This window comes from Dendrobium catenatum, unplaced genomic scaffold (assembly GCF_001605985.2).
Source record: "Dendrobium catenatum unplaced genomic scaffold, ASM160598v2 fragScaff_scaffold_1523, whole genome shotgun sequence".
In the NCBI taxonomy this organism is placed as follows: domain Eukaryota; kingdom Viridiplantae; phylum Streptophyta; class Magnoliopsida; order Asparagales; family Orchidaceae; genus Dendrobium; species Dendrobium catenatum.
The window spans coordinates 123,409-149,350 of NW_021319985.1; the positions used below are offsets into that span (position 1 = coordinate 123,409).

Here is a 25,942-nt window from a genome sequence, read left to right on the forward strand (position 1 = left end):
GAGAAAAGTATAAAAATTCCCTAAGATTCAAATGTGATAATTTTAACTCAAAATATCATATTTTTTAATTTAATCTCTCAATTATACAAATTAATCCCAATTTAATCCCTCAACTACATAAAACTAATCACAATTTAGTCATTGAAAGATCATTTGGAAATATTTTTATATAAATAACTAAATTGAGGAAACATTGCGCTTCAAAATTAAATCTATTGATATGAATAATTAGGGGATTATTTGAAACTTTTTCCCTATTTCATTGAATAAGATTTATTTTTTAATTTTAATGCTTTAGAGAGAGTGAGTGAGAGAGATCAAGACAAATATTTATGCTTTCTTTGAGATAATTTTTTTAATATTTTTTAAAACAATTTTTGAATTAAAATTTTTTGTACGAGAAATTTTAGAAAACATTAAAAAGTTATCCCAAATAAAAACTTAATCGATTGAGTGAATCAAAACGAATTCAAAATATTAGTTCATCAATTGAAATTAACATGAGCCAATGAGTCTAATCATTGTAATACAAAATGTATAAATATATTCCAATACAAGTTTTTTTCATTAAAATCCATACAATTTGGTTATTTTAAGTAAGCACCGATCACTCAAAATAACTAAAATCTTCTTACTATACTATAGAAAATTCTTCCAGTTCAAGCTCCATACTTGGGTGCCTTCCACAGCCTAAATGCAATCTCATGCAAAAAACGATCGGATAATATAGCATGGCTTGCACCATTCTGCAATTACAGAAGATTTGTCGAACGTTAGCACATAAAAACATTAAGGAGCTATTTGGTTTAACGTAAAATGGGAGTAAAATATTTTAAATATAAGGTTTTCAAAACTTTGATGTTTAATTGGATGAAAAATGAATGCAGCATAAAATCTCTTTCATTGCTGAGTTAACATGTATTATGAAATATGAACTCGACCGAACTTTAACCAAATTCCATTTCTAATGCAAGCAAGCTACCCGGTCACCGACATCAGCCCACCGCCACCAGTGTCCACAGCTCGCCGCCTCCAACCACCACCGCTACTCGCCACCAACAACCAATGCCGGACACCACCGCTCAGACATCAATCACCATCATCTTCGAACTTTACATTGTATTCATTTTACATGTTTTAAATACATTATATTTATTTTTTAGCCAACCAAACAGACATAAATAAAACAGAAATTTGAATGCAAATAGTTCACAAAGTACACAGCTTATATAAGCAAATGCGTTCAGATTGGCTTAGAAAAGAAACAAGTATCATCATTATAATCATCAATGGGGTTTACCCACTAATGAAAGGAATCAATTTAATAAATTTTCATTCTTCATTCATTACTTCATATAACATCAAGTGTTAAGATTTCTTTTTAGTCTAATCATTCCATTATTAATTTCAACTTAGATATTGATTTTTATAACATAGTAGGCCTAATTACTTCTCCTAACTCAATAGGGAAATCTGGAAAGCTTAAAATCAAGTCCCTGGATCGACTACACCAAGCAAGGAAGAAAATATATTTGAAAATCGCATGATCAAGGCAACTACACCATCCTGTTTTGGTTTGGCCAAAATTTTCTTCCTATGGAAGCATTTTTATTATAATTTTCGTTGTCATTTTTGTTCTCTTAGTTTTATGACATATCATTAATCCAAGTGGTAATGTTTTATTGACTCCAAGGGCTTTCTAAATAAGATTTAGGCATCATAGGCTTGAAAAGGACTATAAATGCCACATGCTCTATAACTACCACAGAGAAATTCATTGAATAAAATTATTTTTTACTTATGCAAATATTATGTAAAAAAAGCTTGGTGAAGTTTGGTGGTTGAACCTTCAGAGCTTTGTTGAGTTCTTATTTTACTCATTCCATCTGCTACTCTCCTCCCCAACAAAACTACCACACCAACAAGCTCAACAAGAACAACCTCCAAACATCTCTACATTCTCACACAACGCCTATAAATTGTCAAAGTCTTGACTCCCAATTAGCCTTAATATACTAAAGCCCAATTCAATGAGAGATTTTTTTCTTTTTTTTTTGTGAGTAGTAAGATTAAAAAAATACAACTCCTTATCTGCAGATCCTTAACTAGAAACACCTCTATTAGTTTCCTAACATCCCAAACATTTGATGTGTATTTCCCCACCTTTTGTCCTTCAAAGAAAACTTACCTTATCAAAGCTAAAAATTTCCAGCTCCAAATCTAACCAAAACCCTAATACCCCTTCTTTCCTTGCTTATAAATCTTTCCACTACAATCCCAAGAGGTTATTAATCAAGTTGTTGCATTCACCAAAAAGATCCTTTAAGACCGAAATCATATTGGTATTAGAGCCCTTTAAGACCGAAATCATATTGGTATTAGAGCCAAGGGCGCTAAAGAATTCAAAACCAATGAGCTTGAAGACACAAGTAAATCATAACATAAATCAAATATTTCTACGACAAAATTTTGATATTTTAAAGGCAGAATTTTTTTTTTTTCAAGACAGCAAGGATTTGATGTACATTGCAATCAGAGATTCTTTTTTTTTTCCAAAAAAAGGTTAGCATTGCTCTCCTAAAGCTTTTTATTTCCTGATCAAGTATTTTATTCACAAGAAAAAAAAATAAAAAAGCAAGTTAATTGACATCCAAGTAGTTACCATCACTAAAAGATTTAATCTAATATTTTATATGAACCTACTATAATAAAAAAAAAACTAATTAAGATTCCTAAATAGAGAAGGCGTTTTCCAAACAATAAAAATAGTAACTTGAATCAGAATTAAGATAAGACAATTAGAACTTATATTTCATTGATCATCATTTGAACATTACAAACTGCGCGTATGTATTCTAATTTCAAAAGATGATTTGCTTTAGAAAAGTCATAAAATATAAAAAAAAAATCTCATCATAAAATAATAATAAAAATATCATTCATTTCTTTGTGTGCTTTAGGATATAGTGTGTAAAATTGTCCCCAAGGAAAACTAAAATTTTGTCAAAAAAAATCTAACTTGTCTAAGGAGAGCTTGAGATATATGTGACCTTGTACCCCCTTCCCCCCAGAAGTTCTTTTAGTCTCAAATTCACTTAGATTACACAATTAATCTTCTTATTCCTTTGATCTATCTCGCATACATTTCTTTTAAAAAGTATTATATCCTACCTATTATCATGCCTCCTAAATCTTATTTAGCATCATAAACTAATTTTAGAATTTTCAAAATAATATTAACAACATCCATCAAACCACACAAAACAATTGAATGTTATCAATGAAAATTTTAATGTGTTTCAAAATATATTTCAATTTTTTAGGATCAACAATAAAAGTTGACTATTAGACTCCAAATCCCACATGAGTGCGAGGCTACGGATAACAAAATCAGAAAAATCCCAATACAATAACATCAATATAAATAATAATTTAAAATTTCAGATGATCTTCGCACACATAAAAATTAATGCCCTCATTTTTTTTATGTAATATATGATCTCAATAAATTTCTAGACTAACTGATTCAAATGGAGCATTTCTTTAACAAGTAAACATTATGATTATCAGAGGACCAATTTCATTAAGATGAAACTTATATAGCATATAAAAATAGACTGAACCAATATTTTATATTAAGAACTTAAGAACAGTAGAACCCAATGAACTTGAGATTAAAAAACTCTTAAAAGTCAAATACTACATAAATTTCATGACAAGCACCTACATAATTTACTTTTGATTCTAGGTCAAGAAAACATGCCTATGAATGACTAATAAGGACAAACTGCGCCGATCCTCATTGACAACTTACCAATAAGTTTGTCCTCAGGCTCTGACAAGATACTAAAAATAAAGTCAGAATTACAGGATCCTTGGACTGAAGAAGAGACTGTCCACTTTGCCTAGATGATTGAGAAACACAAGAAAGTGATCCCCTCTATCAAGCCTAAGAACTCAAACCATTCCACTGCCACATCCAGATTTAGTGCTAGAACAATTGCATCCACATCCAGATTTAGTGCTCACTAGCCTAAAACTGTCCTTAAACTTACCTTTAGAAGCGTCAATGATATTATTTGCTTTAAATATCATAAAAAATTACACATCAAACCAATTCATAGCAAAAATCCTATTTTAAAGAAACTAAATCCCCCAAACCTGTTAATTATTAGAAAATTTTGGAGGTTGAACCTATTTTTTAAAACTATTGTAATTTAGATGATACACTCAAAACTTTTATAAGATACCTTTAAAAGCTAAGTTAAATTCAAAAGATTGGAGGTGATGAATATTTTTTCAAATGATAAAAGCCTGTAATGTGAAGAGATATTAAGTTATTATTGATGGTGGGAACTACAATTACTGTTATCTTTATAATGTCCTCATTAGGAGTATCCTAAAATATGAGCCTCGCCTGAACTATTTTATGTCACTTGAGTCAACCATACATCTTTACTTAAACATTTTGATGATTTATCCCGTTTAAAATGACTAATTATGAGAATCATATTTAGTGAGATGTCCTACCCATAGATATAGCTTATATCCTATTGGAGACCCCGGCTCTATGAAAGGGATGTGATTCACTATGGACGAGAAAACACATGCATTCAAATTCAATAAAAAGAAAATAAAACTTCTCCCTATTAAACCAAATGCGAACGAGGCTAAATGATGAGGACATCGTTCAGAGATTCTGACATGTGTACCAGCGACGGAATCGTAGATCAATGGCTACGATTCAGAGTCTTATTTTTGATGTATTTTATATTTTATTTATTTTTTTGCATTTCCATTTTCCTACTTTACCCCTATGGGTAGTGAGTTTGTATTGTAGCCCTAAGGGCATTTGAGTCCTTTTTCTTTTCTTTGTGTTTGAGACCTATATATAGCGGTCTTGTGTTTTGTAAAAGGTTAATGAATGATTGAATGAAAATTTGATATTTGTTTTCTTCATCTTGTGTGTGCACTAGAGAGAAGAGAGCCCGTGGAGAGGGCGAGTGCAATATCCACCAGTCATTGGAAGAGTCCGTGACTAGTGGTTTATTTATTTTCCTTGTTCTTCCTCCCCAACCAGTCGGCCCCTGTACCTCCTCCCACCGCCGGCTGCAAGCTTCCTTGGCCCTAACCACCGACCACTTCTCCACCATCACTCAACCCCTTCGATCCCTAGCTCCCCTCTCTACCCCAACCCAACGCCAACACCCCCTCTTTCCTCTTGCCGCCGGACCACCTCCATGCTCCCCACCGTAAGGATGATGTCAATCATCTTAATGGTTTCCTAAATTAGCTCAAGCAAGCAAGGAAAGATTAGGATTTATTTGAAATTCAAATTTGAATTTCAAATACTTTCCATATTTACAAATTCTAAATAAGAAAAATGTTTAATTATAAACCAATTTAAATTTAAATTAGATTAGACTTATTATTCCCCCTCCTAATTTACAAAGACTTATTTGGAAGCTTTTAAAACCCTCCCCAATCCCCTACTTCCTCTCCTCATGCCGCCGGCCCCATCATTGGGCTCCCCATGGTTTTTCCTATTGAAGCCCTAAGGGTGAACACTTCTTGATGTTACGCCGTGGATCTTTGTGTCGTTGCTATTAGTTTTACTATATTATTTTTGTTGTTATTTGCAATTGTCTTGTTATTCTCCTTTGTAATCGCTTGCTATTACTTAATCTTCTAACGGAAAATTCGAAGAATCTAACTTGGTGAAACATGAGTTTTAATTAGCAAAGTTATAGTTCAAGTTATTGATTAATTTCCAAAAGCAATTCTTGTTCACTTGTATGTTTCACATCACTAAAATTCTGATGCAATCAACCATTTTATGTTTTCTTTATTTTCTACTTGTAGTGTTTCTAGCTTTATTTCTGCATTGACTTTTCAATTTTTTTTTTCTGTTGACCCTTCGTTTTCCCTATTGGCCCTTTAATTTCCCAGCTATCTCTCAATTTCCCTGCTGAAATTTGCTTTCCTTGTTATTGGCTCTCGATTTTTCCTATGGCTATTCAGTTTCCTTCAGCTGGCTGCTTGGTTTTCTCTATGGTTTAGTTTTCCAACTGTTGGCTGTTCATTTTTTCCCTTTACTGATTTCCTATGCTAATTGTTTTAATTTCTTATTATGAGGGTTGTCTTGAAGGGTTTCGTTTGGTTGTTTTGCTGGCACATTTATGTGGTCTATTTAATGCAATTTCCCCTTCTTTTTCCAATAAATAGTGGTTGATTTCCTTTGTAAAAAAAAAGACTGAAGAATTTTTTGAATGTGATCATTCAAAACCTGCGAGTTTCTTCTAGCTTGCGAGCTATCTTCTTCTCCTTATCCTTCTTATATTTCATCTTAGACTTCTATCTATTCTTCTCTCCATCGTTCATTTCCACCTATATCTTTCTTCTCTAAAACTATTGTAAGTTTTAAGCTGTGTCGTGTCTTGTTCTATTGTAAGTTGCAAGTGGTGTTAGTGTTGCTTTATTATTGTGTTTGTTTGTGTTATTTAAGGTTTATGTGAATGAAAAAAGAAGTGTGCTTTTTATTTGCATTCCTAGAGCAATTTTTGTTTTTAGGTTGCATCAACTTCCCCCATACAAAATCTTTTTTGACCTAAAACCCATAGTGATCAACAAAAAGATTATTAAACTTCAATTGAGAACACATTATTAAACTTCAATTGAGAACCCCCCCCCCCCCCCACCCTACTCCACTTTTTTCACCCATATTCTAGAAAGTCTCCCCTAATGACCTATATCCCCTACTAAAATACATATTGAACAATGATGTTTCGAAAGATTACAACAACAACAGCAATAACAAACTTAAGCCTTTATCCAACTACGTGAGATCAACTACATGAATCTTTTTTCTCCATTGTGTCTTATTAAGAGTAAAACTCTCAATTAAATATATAAAAAAAATTAATACCTTCTAACCAAGTCTTTTTAGGACTACCTCTACCTTTCTTAACATATATCAGATCAAATATACTACTCTCCTAATATGGTCATCGGAAGACCGATATTTTATGTGACCAAACTATCAAAGGCGACTCTCTTGAATCTTATCAGTCGCTGGAGCTACTCCAACCATTTCACATATATATTCATTTCACATTATGTATCTAAGAGTAAAGCCACTCATCAACCTAAGCATCCTCATCGCTGCAACACTTAATTTATTCTTCTCTTTTAATGGCCAACATTTTGCGCCATAACGCTTTATAGATCTCACCACCATCTTATAGAACTTTCCTTTAAGTTTGAGAGGTACTTCTCTATCACACAACATATCAGATGCATTCATGCACTTCAACCATCCAACTTGAATTCTACTAATAATATCCCTATCTATTTTACCACACTTTAAACTATAAACTCGAGATATCTAAAACATGTACTCTTTTTAATGGCTTGATCGCTCAAAGTCACAATCACCCCACTAGATCTATTACTACTAAAATTATATTCCATGCATTCAATTTTACTTCTACTCAAACAAATGAAACCCTTTAGACTCTAAAGATTGACTGCCATAATTCAAGTTTTCCTTCAACTCCCTCTCTAGTCTTATCAATTATGTTGCACTGATACACCCATTTATGAAGGCGTGTTGTATCAGATACGTGTCGAACATGGATATGCGTCCGATACGACACTGATATGTGTCAGATACGGCAAAGCCGTATCCAATTTAAAACTATTTAATTTCAAATGGACACGCGTATGCGTTGAAAAATGAAAAAAAAATAACTGAAAAAAAAAGACACTTCGTATTTACTTCCGTAGATGCAAGTGAGGTTCTCTCATTTCCGAACCCGCGAGACGAGGCGTTAAGGCCCCTTAGTTTCTATGACTGGCGAGCATGCATCTGCGGGTGCGAGCAAGTTTCTTCTTCATTTTGTTGAAGGAGTAGGAGGAAGCTAATGTTATATGGGAAAAAATAGTCAGTGATATTAAGAATGTTGCAAAATATATGATTGGAATATCAAAGGGAAAAGCTATTAATAGTAAAAATAGTTGATGATGGAATCAAAATGTGTAAGAAAATATATAAAAAAAAAAAGAAGATTTGTTATAAAAATAGGTTTAACTATAAAAACTCTGATAATTTGGAAAGATATAAAAGGACCACAAGGAGTCTAAGAAAGCAATTTGCAATGTAAAGCTTTTACTTTTAATAATTTGTATAATATATTAGATGCTAAGGAGGGTGAAAGATAAATGTATAAGTTAGCTAAACAAAGAGATAGGAGTAGTAAGGACTTATTTCATGTGAAGTGTATTAAGGATGAAAATCAAAAAATGTTTTTATTAGAAAAGGATATTCAAAAATGTGGATTAGATATTTTGCTAAATTTTTTAAAGAAGATTATAAGAATGCAATTGACTTTAGTGATCTTAGCACTCTAAATGAAAATAAATATTTTCATTTTTACCAGCGCATTGGTAAAATTGAAGTTAAAGAGGCTTTAAAGAAAATGAGGTGTGGAAAAGTTGTTGGACCTGATGATATTTCAATAGAGGTGTGGAAATGCTTATAAGATGAAGAAATTTCTTGGCTTAATAAACTTTTTAATATTATTTTGAAGACAAAAAAATGCTAGATGAGTGGAGAATGAGTGTGTTGATTCCAATTTTTAATAATAAAGTTGATGCACAAGATTGTGCGAATTATAGAGGAATTAAGTTAATATGTCATACTTTAAAACTATGGGAGAAAGTTATAGAGCATAGGTTGTGGCGTGACACTGTCTCTGAAAAATCAATTTGGATTCATGCCAGGTTGGTCTATTATGGAAGCTATACATTTATTGAGAGGTTTGATGGAAAAGTATAGAGAGAATAATGAGGATCTATATATGATTTTTATTGATTTAGAGAAAGCATATGATAAAGTTCCAAGAGAAGTACTATGGAGAGTTCTACATAAGAAAGGGGTTAATAATGCTTATATTAAAGTCGTTAAGGATATGTATACATGAGTTGGTACTTGTGTTCAAACAGAAGGTGGTTTGACCAAGTATTTTCCTATTTCAGTTGATTACATCAAGGATCAGCCTTAAGCCCATATATTTTTTCTTTAGTCATGGATGTTCTCACTAGACATTTGCAAGAGGTTGTACCCTGGTGTATTCTTTTTGTTGATGATATTCTTCTTGTTGATAAGACTAGAGAGGGAGTTGAAGGTAAACTTGAATTATGGAGGTCAACCTTAGAGTCTAAAGGCTTTCGTTTAAGTAGATCTAAAACTGAATATATGGAGTGTAATTTTAGTAATAATAGATTTAGTGGAGGGATTGTGACTTTGGGCGATCAAGTCAATAATAAAAGCACACATTCTAGATATCTTGGGTCTATTGTTCAAAGTGATGGTGAAATAGATGGAAATATTATTAGTAGAATTCAAGTTGGATGGTTGAAGTGGAGGAATGCATTGGGCTTATTATGTGATAGAAAAGTCCCTCTCAAACTTAGGAAAAATTCTATAAGATGGTAGTGAGACCTGCAATGCTTTATGGTGCCGAATGTTAGCCATTAAAAGAGAAGCATAATATTAAGTTAAGTGTTGCAAAGATGAGGATGCTTAGGTGGATGAGTGATTTTACTCTTAAAGATAGGAAACAAAATGAGCATATCGTGAAAAGGTTGGAGTAGCTCCAATGGAAGATAAGATTAGAGAGAGTAATCTTAGATGGTTTGGTCACATAAAAAGGCGGCCTTCAAATGACCCGACTAGGAAAGTAGATGTATTAGATTTGACTTATATTTGAATAATAAAACAATTTCAACTGCTTCATCCAAGTTGTAATGATTGTGGTAACTTGATTCAAAAGAATTTCAAATGTAGAGAAAAGGAATTTCAAGTGTAAGAGCAATTTCAAGGATTACTTGAACAAGCGCAAACATTATAGAGACCATCCCATCAAGGGGATAGTGGAAGAAATCTTGATCTTAGAATATTACGTGCAAGTTATAAACAAAAAAATCATCTGAGTAAGAACCTGGCATGCTACGCTTCCAATTAATAGCCTGAGTAGTTTTTAAATCTACTCACCTCTCTCTTCTGCATACTTCTTGCCTCGTTTATTTTTCCTTCTCTTTAGTCTAAACAAAGCTTGGTAAATTGCAGATATCCAATATAAGGTTCTCACTAACATAAATTTCATAAATTGTTGTTGTTGTTGTACTAACATAAATTTCATGTTGTTATATCAAAACCGAGTGAACTTAAATATGATAAGGCACGTACGCATTATTATCTTTGTTCATAAAAGTGCTATCATCTCATTAAGAATGCAGGATTACGAAAATAAAAAACTACAGAGTACATGAATACAAACATGCCACTTTTGGGCCATTCGGATGCTTTAAGTTAGAAAATACGTTCTGAAAATTTGCAATTTTCTCAAATCCATCATCCAGTTCGATGCAATTAGAAGCACAATTAATACTAAACTCTGCAGACGCCTTCAAAATTTCTCAACCATGACGATTTCATTTTCATCCAAAATCAATGAAAACAAAATCCTAATTTTGTAATGAAATCTGCTACTACATCTGAAAATTGTCCAAAACAATGCGGTGACTGGAATGGACTAAACTTAATTACAAAAATACCTTAAAAGGAAAACGCTTAAATATTATTATTTTGTAAGTTACTTAAGCCGGCGTTATTCGCTGGGCTCATTTTCTCTAAAAGTGATTTCTTTCTATAACCAACCAAAAGAGCCTCTGATTACAACCAGCAAAAATTTTCTCGAAATCTAAGTACTTCCATATTTTACTTCACTTTATAAAAATGGAAGGTCTCCGGAACAAAGTATATTTGTGGAAATCATTCAGAATATTTTTTTGGCAAGAAAAGGCATGTAAAATTTCAAGAATTACTGGAAAATTATAAAACCTCCATCAAAACTCCAAAAAAAGTAATCACATAAAAGTAGCAAATTAATTATTTAATAAAACTCCAATAACTTAAACTTGATAGAAATGCAAATTTGTAAATACCTTCTTAAAGTCTTCAAAGAAAAATGTTTTTGCTGTATCTCTACGGGTTAACCCCTCTTGCCACTGACCAATTAGCATTGGATGGTGATGCCTGTGGAATGCAAATTAATGTGCATCTGTAGTTGAGTTTAAGAAAATTAAAACACTGAGATGATAAACAATTTTAACCTTATGTCGTCCAGTTTATGCCCTCCTTTCATAGTGTAACTTTGGCATGGACAAAGTAAAGATAAATCAGAATTAGTTTCTGTTAAGGAGCTTGAAACTAAAGAACAAAACTGATCATCCTCAGAAACATATCCATAGCTCAAAACTATAGAGAAGTGCAGACGAGAACCAATAGTAGAGCCAGGATGAGATTTCTCCAGAATTTTACCAACCAAGTTGTTAAGCCCATTGACATCCACGTTAGACGCTACTGTTTCCTTTTTCTCTCCAGACTTCTCAAATGTTTTAATGTGCAAAAAAACTAGATCAAAATCATAGTTTTCTAGAACATCATTTCTTGAAAATCCTAAAAGATGAAGTAATTTTGAAGCAATATCTAATCTTTCAGGAACTTCTTCAAGCGTTTTAGTGTTTAAATCATCTTCAATAACAAGCTCATCATCATGCAGTACATGAAATCCCAGTTTTCTACCCAAGGATTGGACACTTGGACAAGAAGTGATCATAGCAGCTCTTAATCCCATGAACCTGAAATTCGATAATTACATTCAAATGGTTATACAAACAGTCAATGAAGTGATACTGTAATAGATCTTCAATGTAATTTAGAATCAATGGAGTAAAACAAAAGATAATCCTTCTTCAACCTCTCCGATACTGTTTTGAAAACTGCTTCTTTAGCTTCACCACGTTTCTGTACAATTGGAGATTCTAATAAGCTACCATGCTAGTATGCCAGGCCATAATTTTGTAGACAAAGATACTTGAGAAAAAAAGTATACCTCTGACAAGTAAAAGTCATAAGCATCCAACAATTGAGCCAAATCTCTACAAATAGTTTCATCTTCAGTTTCTGGAATTCAAATCAATGGTATGAAAAAACAAAATAAGGACTAATCAGTTTTATCTAGCAATTCTTTTATGCAGAATTTCACCTTTATTAAAAAGAATCAAGGAAGAAATAAAACTATCAAAAGAATTACTTCACTCATTCAAAAGAATAAACCAAAATTTACTTTTGATCTGGGCTCACCTCCAACACTACGATGTGCATTGTGTGTATTGGATGCGTGCATTGGGACCTATTGGGCCTGCACACTCAATACATGGTGAGTATTACTGATGCGGACATCGGTACGAAGATTTGGCGCATCTATCACAGGCGGCATCGTAAATCGACGACCATTATTTAAATTTTCAATTATGAGTTATTTTCTGCATTTTAATTCTTATTTGATGTATTTCTTGTTTTACCCCTAGGATAGTTTATGTGAGTGTTATGGCCCAAGGGGCAATTTTGTAATTTTTATTTTTCTCATGTTGTGGCATATATATAGGGCCTTAAGCTATTGTAATGGGGATGAAGATTTGATATTAAAAATTGGTGTTCCACACTTGTGTTCTTTTGAGAGAGGACGAGAGTGAGATTCCTATGGGAAGGAATCGAAGTTTCACCAGCCGCAGGATGGGTCCGGGCTCGTGATTTGAAGTCCCTTGGAGAAGGGCAAAGAATCATCCGTCAGTCTTCGGGAGAGTCCAAAGGCTCGCTGTTTTTATTTTCTCTCTTTCGTTTTTATCTCTTCTTTGTTTGGTTTTGTTCCTTCTTATTGTTCCTAGCCGTCGTCGTCATATTCCACCCACGTTCACCATCGTCGTCTCCTTTTTCCACCATAAGCCGCCGGCCACATCTCCCCAGAAAATCCTCCAAACCGCCGGCCATGGCTCCCTAGCCGCCGGCCTCATCCTTTCCCCTCTCTCCTTAGTTTTCCTAATTAGGAGTGCATGATATTAGGAATTAATTTGAAATTCAAGTTGTTTGAAATTTGAAATTCAAATTTCTTTCCTAATTTATTGCATGCTATTTGAATTTCAAATTCAAAATTCAAATTTGCATTAGGAATTAAATGCCATGAATTCCTTCTTAATGTAAATTCAATTGAATTTTAAATTCAAATCTAAGAGCATTAAATCACCTCATTACATCCCCTTCCCTGGCTTTGAAAACCGCCAGCCCTCTTCAATAGCCCAATCAATTTGCAATTAATATTTCCAAATCTGAGAATATGTTTGACCGAAAATCCCAAGCCCACCTCCTTAATTTCGGCTCAGTAAAATTCCAAAGTTCAATCCTTCAATTATTTCCAAAACTGAGAAGTGGAATGAGGAAATACTTCCCAATTTTTTTTCCTAATGCTACCTCCTTTTTCTTGGCAACAATCCAAACTTTTCTCTGAGTCAATTCTCCAAGAGATAACGTCAAATTCTGTCCACGTATTTTCAGCCTCCTGAATTGGAATTAATTCCAACATCTGGCCACAATCAGCCGCCTCCTCCTTAATTGTGTTGCTTGGTATTTACTCAGTTTTACATCCTATTTTATTGTTCAAATCAGTTCACTGATTTTGGGAATTGAAATCCATCAAATCCCTGTCATCCTGCCGTTCCCTTCCTCTCCAAATTGCTCCAGGTAACGTCCCTAGGCAAGAACCCGTGGAGTGGATTTTCTTCTCATCCTTTCTCTTCTCCATTAAGGCTAGGCTTCTCCTTCAATCTTCTCTAGACCCTTATCTACTGGAATCTGAGAATTTTTCTCAGGTTTTGAATAAAAACCTGAAGAAAATTTTCAGATTTTGTGAGACATTGGGAGTTTGTCCATCATCCATAGCAAAGCGTATTCCGTTCTACATCAATTACACATAGAAAGCATCTTAGCTTATGGCAAACATAGCCCACCCAAGGAATTTTCATAACTTGTAAACAAGAAACCAGCAAACCCAAATCAAACCCACTAATTGGGTTTGCATATGTTTGCACATTACAACCTATTCAACTGCAAGCTTTTATGGAGTAATTCTTTAGATTGGATTTTTAGCTCAAGAGCGTAGTTAATCCAACTAACCCACACAATGTAATGGTATTGGATACACCCTTCTATTCATACAAAGAAAAATAATATTTATATATATAAGATAATCACTATCCAATAATTAATTGATATGCTCTATGCAAAAATTATAAAACAATACGCATAACTAGTTCAAAATATATCAAACTGAAGAAACATAAATTAGTTTTACCTGATCAATCAGCGCCAAAAACTAAGTGCTCTGAACTACAATTTATGGTTTAGCCTTGCATTGGTTTTGCATCAAAAAAATAAAAGCATCTATATCTGTAGATCGAACCTAAAACCTCCAGTTTCCACTAGAGGCAATGTAATCACTCCTCTTAGCCCACTCTTTATTGGTTCAAACCAAATCGGTTAAATTTATTTAAGAAATTTTTAGAACCCACTAATGTGATGTTGGTTTAAGAAAAAACCAAACAAAACCAACCTATTTTGTGCCTAATTTTTACTTAATCAAGGATAATGAATGAACTAAAGACAGCATCTGTGCTTCATTTTGTATCAAATTGGTAATTTTGTATCAGCCAACGCCACCATGCCAGCTGCCAATGGAAAATCAGGACAGCATCTCATTCCAAGACTACAGACAATTTTTTCTTCTTTTTCTAGACTAGAAATATTGCTTCTCTGACGTACAAAGTAATCATTATGGGTGAACAGCTTCTCTAATGACCAAACTGAAACCATATGGGAGAGTTAATCCTATTTGTATACAGCATTTATGGTAGTTAAAATAAAAGGATAACGTTTTTAGCATCACTTCATTAGTTCATTGTCTCCCATATTTTAACAATTGCATATGCAAATATGGATTAACTTTACTGCAAAAGAAAATAAATTTTCTAATTTATTGAAAAACTATATCAAAACAGCATTATCCCATTCTAGGCGTTACTCATGATTTCCCTTCTATCATCTTTTCATCCTTAGCCAGTACTTAAGGCAAATTCTAGATTTTAGATAGGATCTTGATTCCTAGTTTCTATATATTTTCCCATAATTCGAGGTTAGTTGGATTTTGAATTTAGGATTAAAGTTGTGTTTTTTTTTTTTTACTGTACTCGGACTTTGTTATTTACAAATAGGGTTTTGTGCATTCTGATTGTAATATTTTTCATGCACAAAATTAATGAGAAATTCACTTCTCACCAGGTAGTCATCCTCTCTCTCTAGTTGGCCACCAATCTTCTCTCCGCTTTCTATAAATAACAAGATGGCTCTCTCACCCTCTACTACACCCATCTCAAAACCAGTTTAAAAGAGGGAAGCAAGAGAGAATCAAAAGAGATTGGAGGAGAATCAAGGAACGAGATAACCCTACAAGCTTGTAAAACCAAAAAGAAGACTGCAAGGAGAGACCTTCGAGGTTAAATAGAATAATACTCTATAAATCTCTCACCATTTAGTATATAATCCTTGCTTCTGCGAGGTTCTAAGCACACAATCACCTCTCTCTCCTTTCAAGGTACGGTTGTGATTTTAACACTCCCCCTGAAGCTGGGAAATACAAATTGTTATTACCATCTTACTAATTAGTTCCAGAAAAGTAGAGTTAACAAGTCCTTTGGTGCACTATAGAGTCCTTCATTTGGTCAAAACTTTAAGAGAAATTAGCTTCAGACATTGCAGTGGAAAAAAATTGCAATGAAGACTACATTAAGCAGGGCAGTCATGAAGGCTGCATTGGTTATAGATTTGATAGAAACCACAATTAAAGGTCGGCAATAAAGGCACGGTAGTTGGAAAAAATTATATTTTTAGGTTTGCGGCAAGCTTCAAGGACAACGGTAGAAAAACACTTTCAAGTGGCTCACACTTGGCATACAAATCTCCTCCCATCCCATCGAGCCAGCCTTCAGCCCAAATGCAAATCAGTCGTCTGACTCCACCTAAACACTCATGTTCAATCGACCCCGTACAGAAGCACGCAAGGCCTCTGATCCCTCTAACCTAATCGCAAGAAGGAGTGCAGGTCTTGCACTCTTGCTTGTCCCGGCCCTAAACCCTCATGAGAGGGAACTCTCAGCTCTTTCCATACACATGCAAGAGGTCATGTGCTCAACTTCTCTCGCTTATGCTGGGTCGACTCTGGACATTAAAGCGAAAGGAACCCTCTCGCTCGATCTCTCCTTGATCTTGGATGCACGAAGGAAGCAGAAGGACAAATATTCCTTAGAATTCCGACAATAAAGGTCGGTGGAAGGACTAGTATTCCTTAGAATTCCTGCAATAAAAGCCAGGGGTAGGAACATGTATTCCTCATAATTCTAGCAATGAATGCTAGTGGTGAGAACCTATATTCCTCAGAATTTTGGCAAAGAAGGCTGGTGATGAGAACTTGTATTCCTCATAATTTCACCAATGAAGGCTGGTGGTGGGAACTTCGAGAACCAGCAAGCGTTAGCTCCTTTAGGATAAGATAAAGTGCTTCTAATCTCTCTGTAGCGTCATCCTCGATCTTTATGATCGACTTCCTACTTAGGAAAGTAGCATACTTCACCATCTGTGTGCTCATCAACTCTTCGGTCGCCATAAGCACGCACTAGACCATAGCAGTGAACTACCTTACCACCAAGAAAGCCATCTTCTTCAACACCCCGCGCATCGTATGGCAGGGGTGTCAAAACGGGTCAACGAGTCGGGTTCGGGTCTAACCCGAATTAACTCAGGTCCAAACAGGTTGACCCTAACTCGACCCAATTTTGCAAACGGGTCAGGAATTCCAACATGGACCAAACCTGCTAACCTGAAATACCATAACAAGATTGGGTGCGGTCCACAAAGACACGAGTGTGAGCTAGAAGGGGGCGGTGCAAGCGCAACAACAAGTGGGTCCCGGTGCGGTGTTGGCACAGGAGCGGACTAGGTTGGATTCGCGGGAACAAGCACGAGACTTAGTCCAACACGTGAGTCGCGAGCGTGGGAGGGTGCAGTCGCGGTGCAAGCGCCAGTTTGGCTCTGGTAGAGGGCGCGAGCCCTAGAGCTTTGCGAGCGATCTCGAGTACGGGTTTGCTGCGAAAAGTCATGAGGGCGGCACATTTTTGGATTTTGGGTCATCCTCAAGTTTCTGGGTCAACCCAAACTCAATCGGATCATAAAAATGGATCAAAATCTCGAACCCGAACACGTACCCATATGACAAATGGTTTGACCCGATCCTACAATTTTACGAGTCGGGTCCAGGTCAGATTTCAAGTTGGATCAAATTTTGACACCCCAATCATCTGGGCAACTCCACATATCAAGACCATTCTATTGGCAAGCTTCAAATCCAGCAAACAGACTTCAGTCCAAATCTGATTGGCAAGGTTCTCAATGACGATTTCATCAATTACAGTGCAGAAAGCGAGAACAAGGTTTACAAAGTGGTGTTCTTCTAATTTGAGGAATTGATCCCAGTGGAGGAGATCTTGGGAGAGGTCAACTTCTTCTATTGTCCAGAAGAATGCTTCTGCCTTCTTGTACATCTCCCAGATCTGAGGGTAGCGGATCAGGAATATGCAGAAGCGGTTGATATTTGGGCAAAGGAGGGGCTCTTCGAGTGGAGGATTTAATGGCATGTACAGTAGCTCTTCAATCGCTCGTTCCTTGCTCGGCTCAGCTCAAGCACATGCACAAGGGTTGGTCGTCCCCGCGCAAGCACACACGCACGTAGTTCCGGCTTGCTTCCTCTCTTGATCCTCTTCTTCACTCAGTTCGACCTCCAGGTAGGCACGCACGAGAGCCGCGCAGAGAAGACCATAAAGGGAAAGCCCTCTCACTTTCTCGGCTACCCTAGACACACGCGAGCAGAATTAGAACGCAAGAACCAGATCTCCCTTTCTCATGCTCTTGTTTTTGAAGAAGAACCAAATGTCTTGCCTGAAACCATGTTAAATTTAGAGAACTTGAGAGGGAAAAAAGCTTAATTTTACTATATAAAACTATCAATATTTATAGATCTATACAAGATATCTTAATAAAGAAACAATAAAATACAGAATCATGCATAATTGACTTAATATAATCCTTCTTAAATCAGCCACCCAAATATAGAAGAAGATCGACGTGATCCAGGTAAGCCTCCCATAAATACCCATGTTGATCGTGGGATCAGGACCAAGGGATGATTGAGATTTAGCAGCGTGATCCAGGTGAGCCTCCTATGAATCCCCATGCTGGCCGTAGGATCAAGGGTCAAGGGATGGTTGTGATTTTAACACTTAAGTGGTCTCCTCATTTTGATTGTGTCGAGGAACCATCTGTTACTCCAATTTGGTTTGCCTTTCCTAAGCTTTAAATTCATTTTACTTCAACCAATCCACTTTGTATTATCTTGAATCTATTTCAAAGAAACTATTACAAGTGAGACTAGCAACTTTTAGGATGTCTAAAGTATTTGTGGCTAGGGTCGTAGTTAAAATAGATGTTGTGGAGGATTTGATTTTGGTTGGTTCCAACTTTTTGGATATTCACATAAAGTAGAATTTAAAAGAATACCTCCTATAATTCTTTTGAAAAAAAGTTTGGACACAACTACAAAGGATGATTTAAGGCTAACACCGAATTAAGAAAATCAACTATAATTGATCTTAGCAATCAAGTTTTAGGGGAGCATTAGCAAAATCTATAGTCAAACATCGTGTTTTGCAGTTCCTACTACTTATAATATAGATTGTGCATAAAACTTAACATCAATTTTTTATATTAAGTAGGAAATTGAATCTTCTCTAACTCTACTTAGCCAAAAGGAGATGGTTGGTACTCCTTATGCAAGGCCATCAATCGAAATCCATCTAATGTATTGCCTACTCATAATCACCCTGTTACTAAAGAGGAAGGTCATCTTGATTCATAGTCATATGACTCTGACATTAGTACTCTTAGTGTAGAAGCTCAAGTAGATAGTAGATTTCAAATCTTGTTTGTCAGGATGGCCAAAATCAATAAAAAAATATATTATTATTCTCCTAGGTTCGCCAAGCATCAAATAAGATGCCTGAAATGAGGACTACTGGGGTTCTCTTTCCATCAAATAAACTTTTCTAATTTACTATCAAGTTGTCTTTCATATTGTAATTTGATTTCTTGCTCCTTGGACAATTATTTGTAATTATTTGATATTATACTCATTTCATGTGGCAATAATTTTTTTTCAATGAAAAGAACACATAATAATCTCATTAATGAGTAACACCATTGCCTTTGAAAAGTTGATTACAATTCAATCTTGCCTGTGTTCACCATATTAGTCCAAGACCATCTCATGTGATTCATTGAGAAAACTATATATTGACTATACCTTAATATTCTAGATCAAGATGAATTGACCGTACCAATTATTTTCAATTTCATTGTGGGAACATATGACGATATAATGTTATCCTATCAAGTGAGCAAATTAAAAGCCAATAATATCACATTTTTCTATATTAATTGTACCGCAAAAAATTAGATAAAATTTCACATTGTCAACTTTCAAAAATATCCATAATCCACTCATTCTCCTTCTATCTTGCCTATTTAAAACAATTGCATGCATCAACCAACAGAAGTGCAAAAAATGAGTCCTAATCAATAGTATTCACTCCTTACCAAGTGTTAATAGCTTATTTGTTTTTCTAGTAGCAAAGTATAAAATTTATTATTTCCTCCAAAAAAAATATTTCATCATGAAAAAAAAGAGCAATAAAAATTAAATAAATCAAAGAAAGCATACCTGAAGGAGGTGAAGCTCTTAGTGATAGAAAGCCACAAGCAGCCCAAGAAGCAAAAGAATGGAGGTTATTATGTGATGGTAAGACCAACGAAGCAAGGCCATCACCATATATCACCAATGCCCGACTGGGTTTATCCGCCATCAATAACAAGCCAAGCTTTTTTCACCCAACAAAACCAATGAATCACTTCTCACTTTTCAATAGTCACTGAAACAAGAAAGTCCTGAGGAAAGAAATTAGGTTACAGACATAGGACGCCTACATGATGTTACTACTTTCCTTTTAGGGCTACCAATAAACCACGGATTCACAGGCAACTAGGCCCTTTAATAGTAATCTTCATAAAATACAAGAAACTCAAGGATGGGTCAATATCACAAACATTTTACTAGGGTTTTTTTTTTTTTTTTTGCTCCATGTCAATAACCATAAGAATTGTTAAAATCTGAATTTGATCAAACACGTATCACAATTTAATATAAACCTCAGAAGAATAAAATCAAAGATTAATTTTGTTTGAAGTAAATCAAATTGGGGACAAAATCAATCATGAATGATGCAAAGACCACATTACATCTAACATATCATCACAACCAAACATCGTAAGTCAGAGTAGTAGTTTCAATAAAAATCTCTAGTATAACAATGAGAATTAGTAAGCAAAGAAGTACACTCAAATCCCTACGTTTATTAAGCTTAGCAGAAGCAGATAGAGGCGTCCATCGTGACTGCAACCAATTCACAAGAAAAGTTAGGCTAAAGAAATACTAGAGTAGGAGGAGTAGAGAACCTTCGTCAAGGATCGGCGGCAATCCTCCACTCAACGATCTCTAATTGGTCTTCCATGGCTTCCACCAAAGTATCCAGGATGAGCTCGATGTAATCTTCCACGGAGTGATCGATCCTCGGGCTGACGTCGAAGAAGGTTGAATGCAAGATGCACACAAACCCGTACAAGATCAATTCAATATTCTTGATAGCATCGTATTAGTAAAATCTATTCTTATTTACTCAAAATAACTCTTATATGGACTATTGATTGAACATAATACAACTATAAAACTTCCCGTCGATTCTATAATTAAAAGTATTATTCTTTTATCCATTCACATTATAAGATACTATAAAAAGTAGGTTTACAATAAATAATGGCACAAAATATCACCAACCCAAGATTCATGAGATAAGTTTTAAAATCTGTCTTTGTTAAGGACTAGGATTATTACCTCATATAACCAGGACTTGCACTATACCTTATTTATTTCCTCACAATACCTTATTTATTTCCAATCACCTCAATTTACTCTTAATTTTATCATTTAAGATGTCATCGGTTATTAACTTATCAAAGTTTTGTTTAAATCATCATGAATGCTTGAGAAGGAAGGCTGAAAAGCGGAACTTATCTCAAGAAATAACGAGGAAAGTAACCAGCCATTGAAAGAGGTTGATAAACCTCGGACCTGAGCTAAGAATGGAAGCTTGGTGGCCTGCAACCGGCTTGCTCCTTAGGTGAGATGCAAGCTTTGTTTGTTTTTATGTTACTCTTAACATATTTCCTCTTTCCTTATATCCCCCAAACCTTCCATTGCAATCCCTCTACTAAAGTAAAGACTGGGTGCTCTCGATTTTTATCATCACCAGCAAACCCTAATCCATAAAAGGCTCTTGGCTTGGGCCCATTCTCTACCATTCAATCTCAATACCACAATATTAGCTCTTACCACATTCTCTCCTAACCCTAATCTCATCCCCACGGCATTAAAGCCATTTTGCGAGCCAAAGGATTCCCTTTGGGAGTTCTCAGGTTTTGAACCCTAAAGATATCTTCTCCTCCACATCCCTCCATGCCTCACTCCAACCTTCCCCAACCTCTCCATTACCTTCCTTCCCCTCAACCCCATTTCACATAATCATTGGTCGAGCCTTACCACTATCCCAAACCAACAAAATAATTTCCATGCAAGCCCCCCCCTTTTGGTCACCCCATAAAATCAACTCCTTTCTTACATTGATCACCAGCCTCACAAGTTCAACCACTCAGCGCCATATTTCCAATCCTAAATCAATAAATCTTCACCATTTTTACCACATTGAACTCACCATCAAGTGATTACCTATCAAAATTTTCAATTCAACCATATATGACTTAATATTTCTCCATTCCATAGTTGTTTCAACAACTTTATCTCCTGTAGAATATATTTTCTTTTACATGAACTCCCAACAAAATTTATCAAATTAGAGAAAGCATTGAAAATCAAAGAAATTTCATATATGATTTTCAGCCACAATAACTAATGTTAATGGTAGTTGAGAAAAATAATAAATATGATATGTTAAGCACTCACTTTCATAATCAAAGTTTATAGCTCATTAAACTAACCAGGAATGTTATTTGCCCCATCATAACCTTGAACAAATAGTCGTGTTATGCTCAACATATACTTTTAGAAAATTTGTTTCAACTGCTCTTTTAACAGTTGAAATAGATGTCTCATTAATATGTGTAATGTCAAGAAAGTGCTCAATAATACAGGTTCTTTCATCAATATAATAGAGTTCAATAGTCATTTATTCTTTAACTAATAAATATTGAAACTAATCCAACAAAATTATAAACAAATGATTACCTAAATCATTAATGATGACATTCAAATCTCAACAACAAGTACATAATACAATGCAATATCTATTTGAATGCCAAGAGCAATAATTATATTATTTCCTAAGCATTTTCCAAAATAAAATTTTCTATGTTTTTATTGTGATATGCAAGGAAGCGCCAAATTTTGCTTGGTTTTTAGAATTTTCAAATTCATAATGGCCCCTTGAAAAGCTGAGCCTTGGTGTAAAAGCAATCTAACACAATTAATAATGGCAATTATTGTGCTTGAATCCCTTCTAACTTGATAGGAATGCATAAACAAATCTAATTAGTAGCTCTTAAATCATTAAATATTCACATTTTCTTCAATCAATTTTGTGAGCACTAGAAATGTGACCAATATAAACTTGAAACCAATCCTTCTTCCGATTTTTAAATTCGATGGTGTTAAAATAATCAACACTTGTTTTTTCATGTTATCCCTATAAAGATAACAAAATAGGCAATAGACTGCATATTTTGTAGTTATATTCCAACAACTTTTTATATTCATTAAATTATTATAGATTCAGCATACTCAATTTGTATTCAAAGGAATTCATGATCACAATGTTAGCATGGCTTTTTTTGCAAATAGCACTTCGATCTATCTCAAGCATTTGAATGATACTCTGAAATCCTTTTCTTAATCTAAGATCTAATAGGATATCATCTAAGGTTAATTTCTACATGAATTTCAACATGAATTTATTTGGATTCTGTGTACTCTATTGTTTTCTAATGGTTTAAAAAATTAAATAAATAAATTCATTAATTAATCAAGTTATAAACAAGACGTATTAAATTATAGACTAAGTAATCAATTAAATAAATTATAAATCATAAATTAAACAACATGGGTATTTATGAGTTATCTTATTATTTGCTACATCATTATTTTCCTCAATTATACAAATAAAAAATAATTTACTTTGGGTTATAATTATCTTTTATTTCCATTAGAAATTAGGAACCGCAAACATTAAAATATCAATCTTGTAGCAGTAACTTAAGTCCAGTTTAAGTGTAGTTATATATATTTATATATTTCTCAAACTTCAATATCTAGCGATTATTTATACTTAGGTTTCTTAAGAAAATGGTGTATAACACGACCATGAAAACACTAAATCATATAAGAAAAATTCTCCCACAGAAAAGTTTGAAAAATGACATGAACAGCACAACTTGAGAGCAATTTGAGTGAATGAAAAGGAACAAGGTGGAAAAATGAAGGATTAGATGAGACAAAACGAAACGGGAAAATATACACACATTGGGCACGGGCGAGCACAGCGAAATGACTGGTGGCGGCCTCGACGGCGAGCAGACCGCCCCGTGCCCCCCTCCTCTCCCGATCTCCGTCTCTCTGGCGATAGCCGCGGCGACTCGGGTTTGACAATAATACCTAAGGGCACCATGTTTAGTCTCCAGTCGCAGCCTTCCTATCTATGCTCGATTAATTAATCGATTTTTGACTCATTTATTATGGAATAAATAATAATATTTTAGATTAAAATATTTATTATAAAAAAATTAATTAATAAATAATAAATGAAAAAAATTGATATATGAAAACTTTTATTACTTAAAAATATTTAATTTTTTATATTTTTTTAATTTTAATATATTTTAATGTATTTTATATTAATATTTATTAAATGAATTGACTCACAACTAAGTTATGCTCGCATTTGTTGTTGTAGCCTATTGCTACTTTGTTTACCCTTTGTTAAAACACGAGCATATTATTTTTCAAATTTTAGATATCAAGGATGATTATTGATATATCTACGAAAATTCTACATGATTTGTATGAATCTCAAGGCAAAATTAGAATTGAAACTTTATCAAAATCACATGAACTCCAATTTCAGCAAGTTTATAGTTGAATAGAACATCTCAACGAGATGAACATAATAATATCAAAGGTGGTCAAATCTAAGCTCAATTCAAACACTTAAAAGTATGATGGAAAACTTCAAATATTAATTAGATGACCAAATGATCTCCAAATTCGACATGCTTATTGTTGAATCAAGCGGCTCAACAAAACAAATCCAACAAACCTAAGATCACTCAATTATGACATCATTAAGGGACATAAATATTGAATATGTATTTCAGAATCAAATGAATCAATATAGGTCATATGATGGAGTGCTTTGGATTGTAATGCAAATTAACAAATGTACATCCCAAAAAACCTATAAAGATAGCTTCACTCTTCACATAAGAGGGGGAGAGGAGAGAACCAAAGAGATCTCTTTTACATTTTCTAGCCATCACCGCAAAAGACCACCAACACCTATTGTCGCCGATAACCACTATCGACGTCGATGATTAGTATCATAAATCATCATCTTCTTAATAATATTGACATTTGACAAAATTTAACCCTATTCTTGGGTATATTTATTTGCCTGTGGATGTCTAATTTCTATAAACTCTATTGGAGAAATCAAGCCCTATCGTTGTGTGTAAACTACCCTTTATGGATATTTGATTGTTGTAATATCCCTTAAAGAAAATTAAATATTTGGTGTTCTCCCTCTTCTTTAACAATAGAGAAAGGAAAATTCTTATATGACTTATTACATAGTGTACTTTACAACTGAGTCAGCCCTCGTGGTTTTTCCCTTTTCGAGTTCTTCACGTAATAATTTTTTCATCTTACTATTTTTATCTGTGCGTGGTGAAATTTTTGACAATGTTTGGATATAAAATACATACTCAAATCTTCTAGCACCTAACAATTATTAAGTGCGATTAGAAGTTAAAGGATTCTTTACTTTTATTTTTAATGATTTTAATTAGTTTAACTTTTTAACTATGTTGATTTACAATTTATTTTCTAGTTACTTTTTTATTAGTATATTCATATTTAAAAGAAATATGCAATTTTGAAATGTAGAATCAATTATATTTTTAATAGTATTCATAAAAATATTTAAATTATATATGTTGAATGTCTATTCGCATTGTTTTACAGGTATTTAACAAGTAGTTCATAGGTCATCACAGAGGAACTCATACATCAAAGGGGACTTACTGTGGAACTTGCCTAAGGATCAAAGAGGCACTAAATGTCTAGAACTTACCCACTGTGATCAACAAATGCTACTCGACTAGGCCTTATAAGGACCTCAACCTTTTTGGCACGATGTGTATGAAGGATTCCTCATCAAGCTAGCTTGACACTCGCTGCATGCCTAAACCACCATATCAACCACTCACTCTCTCTTGGAGTGTGTGATCTCCGAAAGGATGTTGCAAGCGGGAGCTAGAATGTAAAGGGTACAATCACACTGTCCCGTAGGACAAAATGGTTGTAGGCCTTCACACTCTATGCAAGCAGGCCAATTGGTGAGTAGATGGATCATTCATATAATTAACCATGGAGGATAGTGACTTTCACCTACATACTTTGATGGATAATAATATAAATGATCCAATAACAAGAGATTTCTCTCATCCAATACATCAGCTCGAACGGAGTTTATTTAATGTGGG

At 34.3% G+C, this 25,942-nt stretch overlaps 1 protein-coding gene across 4 annotated transcripts; it reads right to left on the minus strand.

Moving 5' to 3' along the window:
• Positions 1-477: 477 nt before the first annotated feature.
• On the minus strand, positions 478-23,875 carry LOC110098868. 4 transcript variants are annotated; one of them, XM_020825813.2, is made up of 8 exons: positions 23,705-23,875; positions 20,573-20,692; positions 19,782-19,989; positions 11,958-12,028; positions 11,823-11,869; positions 11,176-11,703; positions 11,008-11,098; positions 478-746 (listed from the first exon to the last, which is right to left on the minus strand). In XM_020825813.2, exons 3-8 carry the CDS (start codon positions 19,921-19,923, stop codon positions 660-662), a joined length of 966 nt encoding a protein of 321 aa, XP_020681472.1. In that variant the 5' UTR covers positions 19,924-19,989; positions 20,573-20,692; positions 23,705-23,875; the 3' UTR covers positions 478-659. The 4 variants fall into 4 exon arrangements, with proteins under 4 accessions (XP_020681472.1, XP_028556302.1, XP_020681471.1 ...); XM_028700469.1 differs by having other exon boundaries at positions 19,782-20,005; XM_020825812.2 differs by lacking the exon at positions 20,573-20,692.
• Between the last annotated feature and the right edge of the window lie 2,067 nt (positions 23,876-25,942).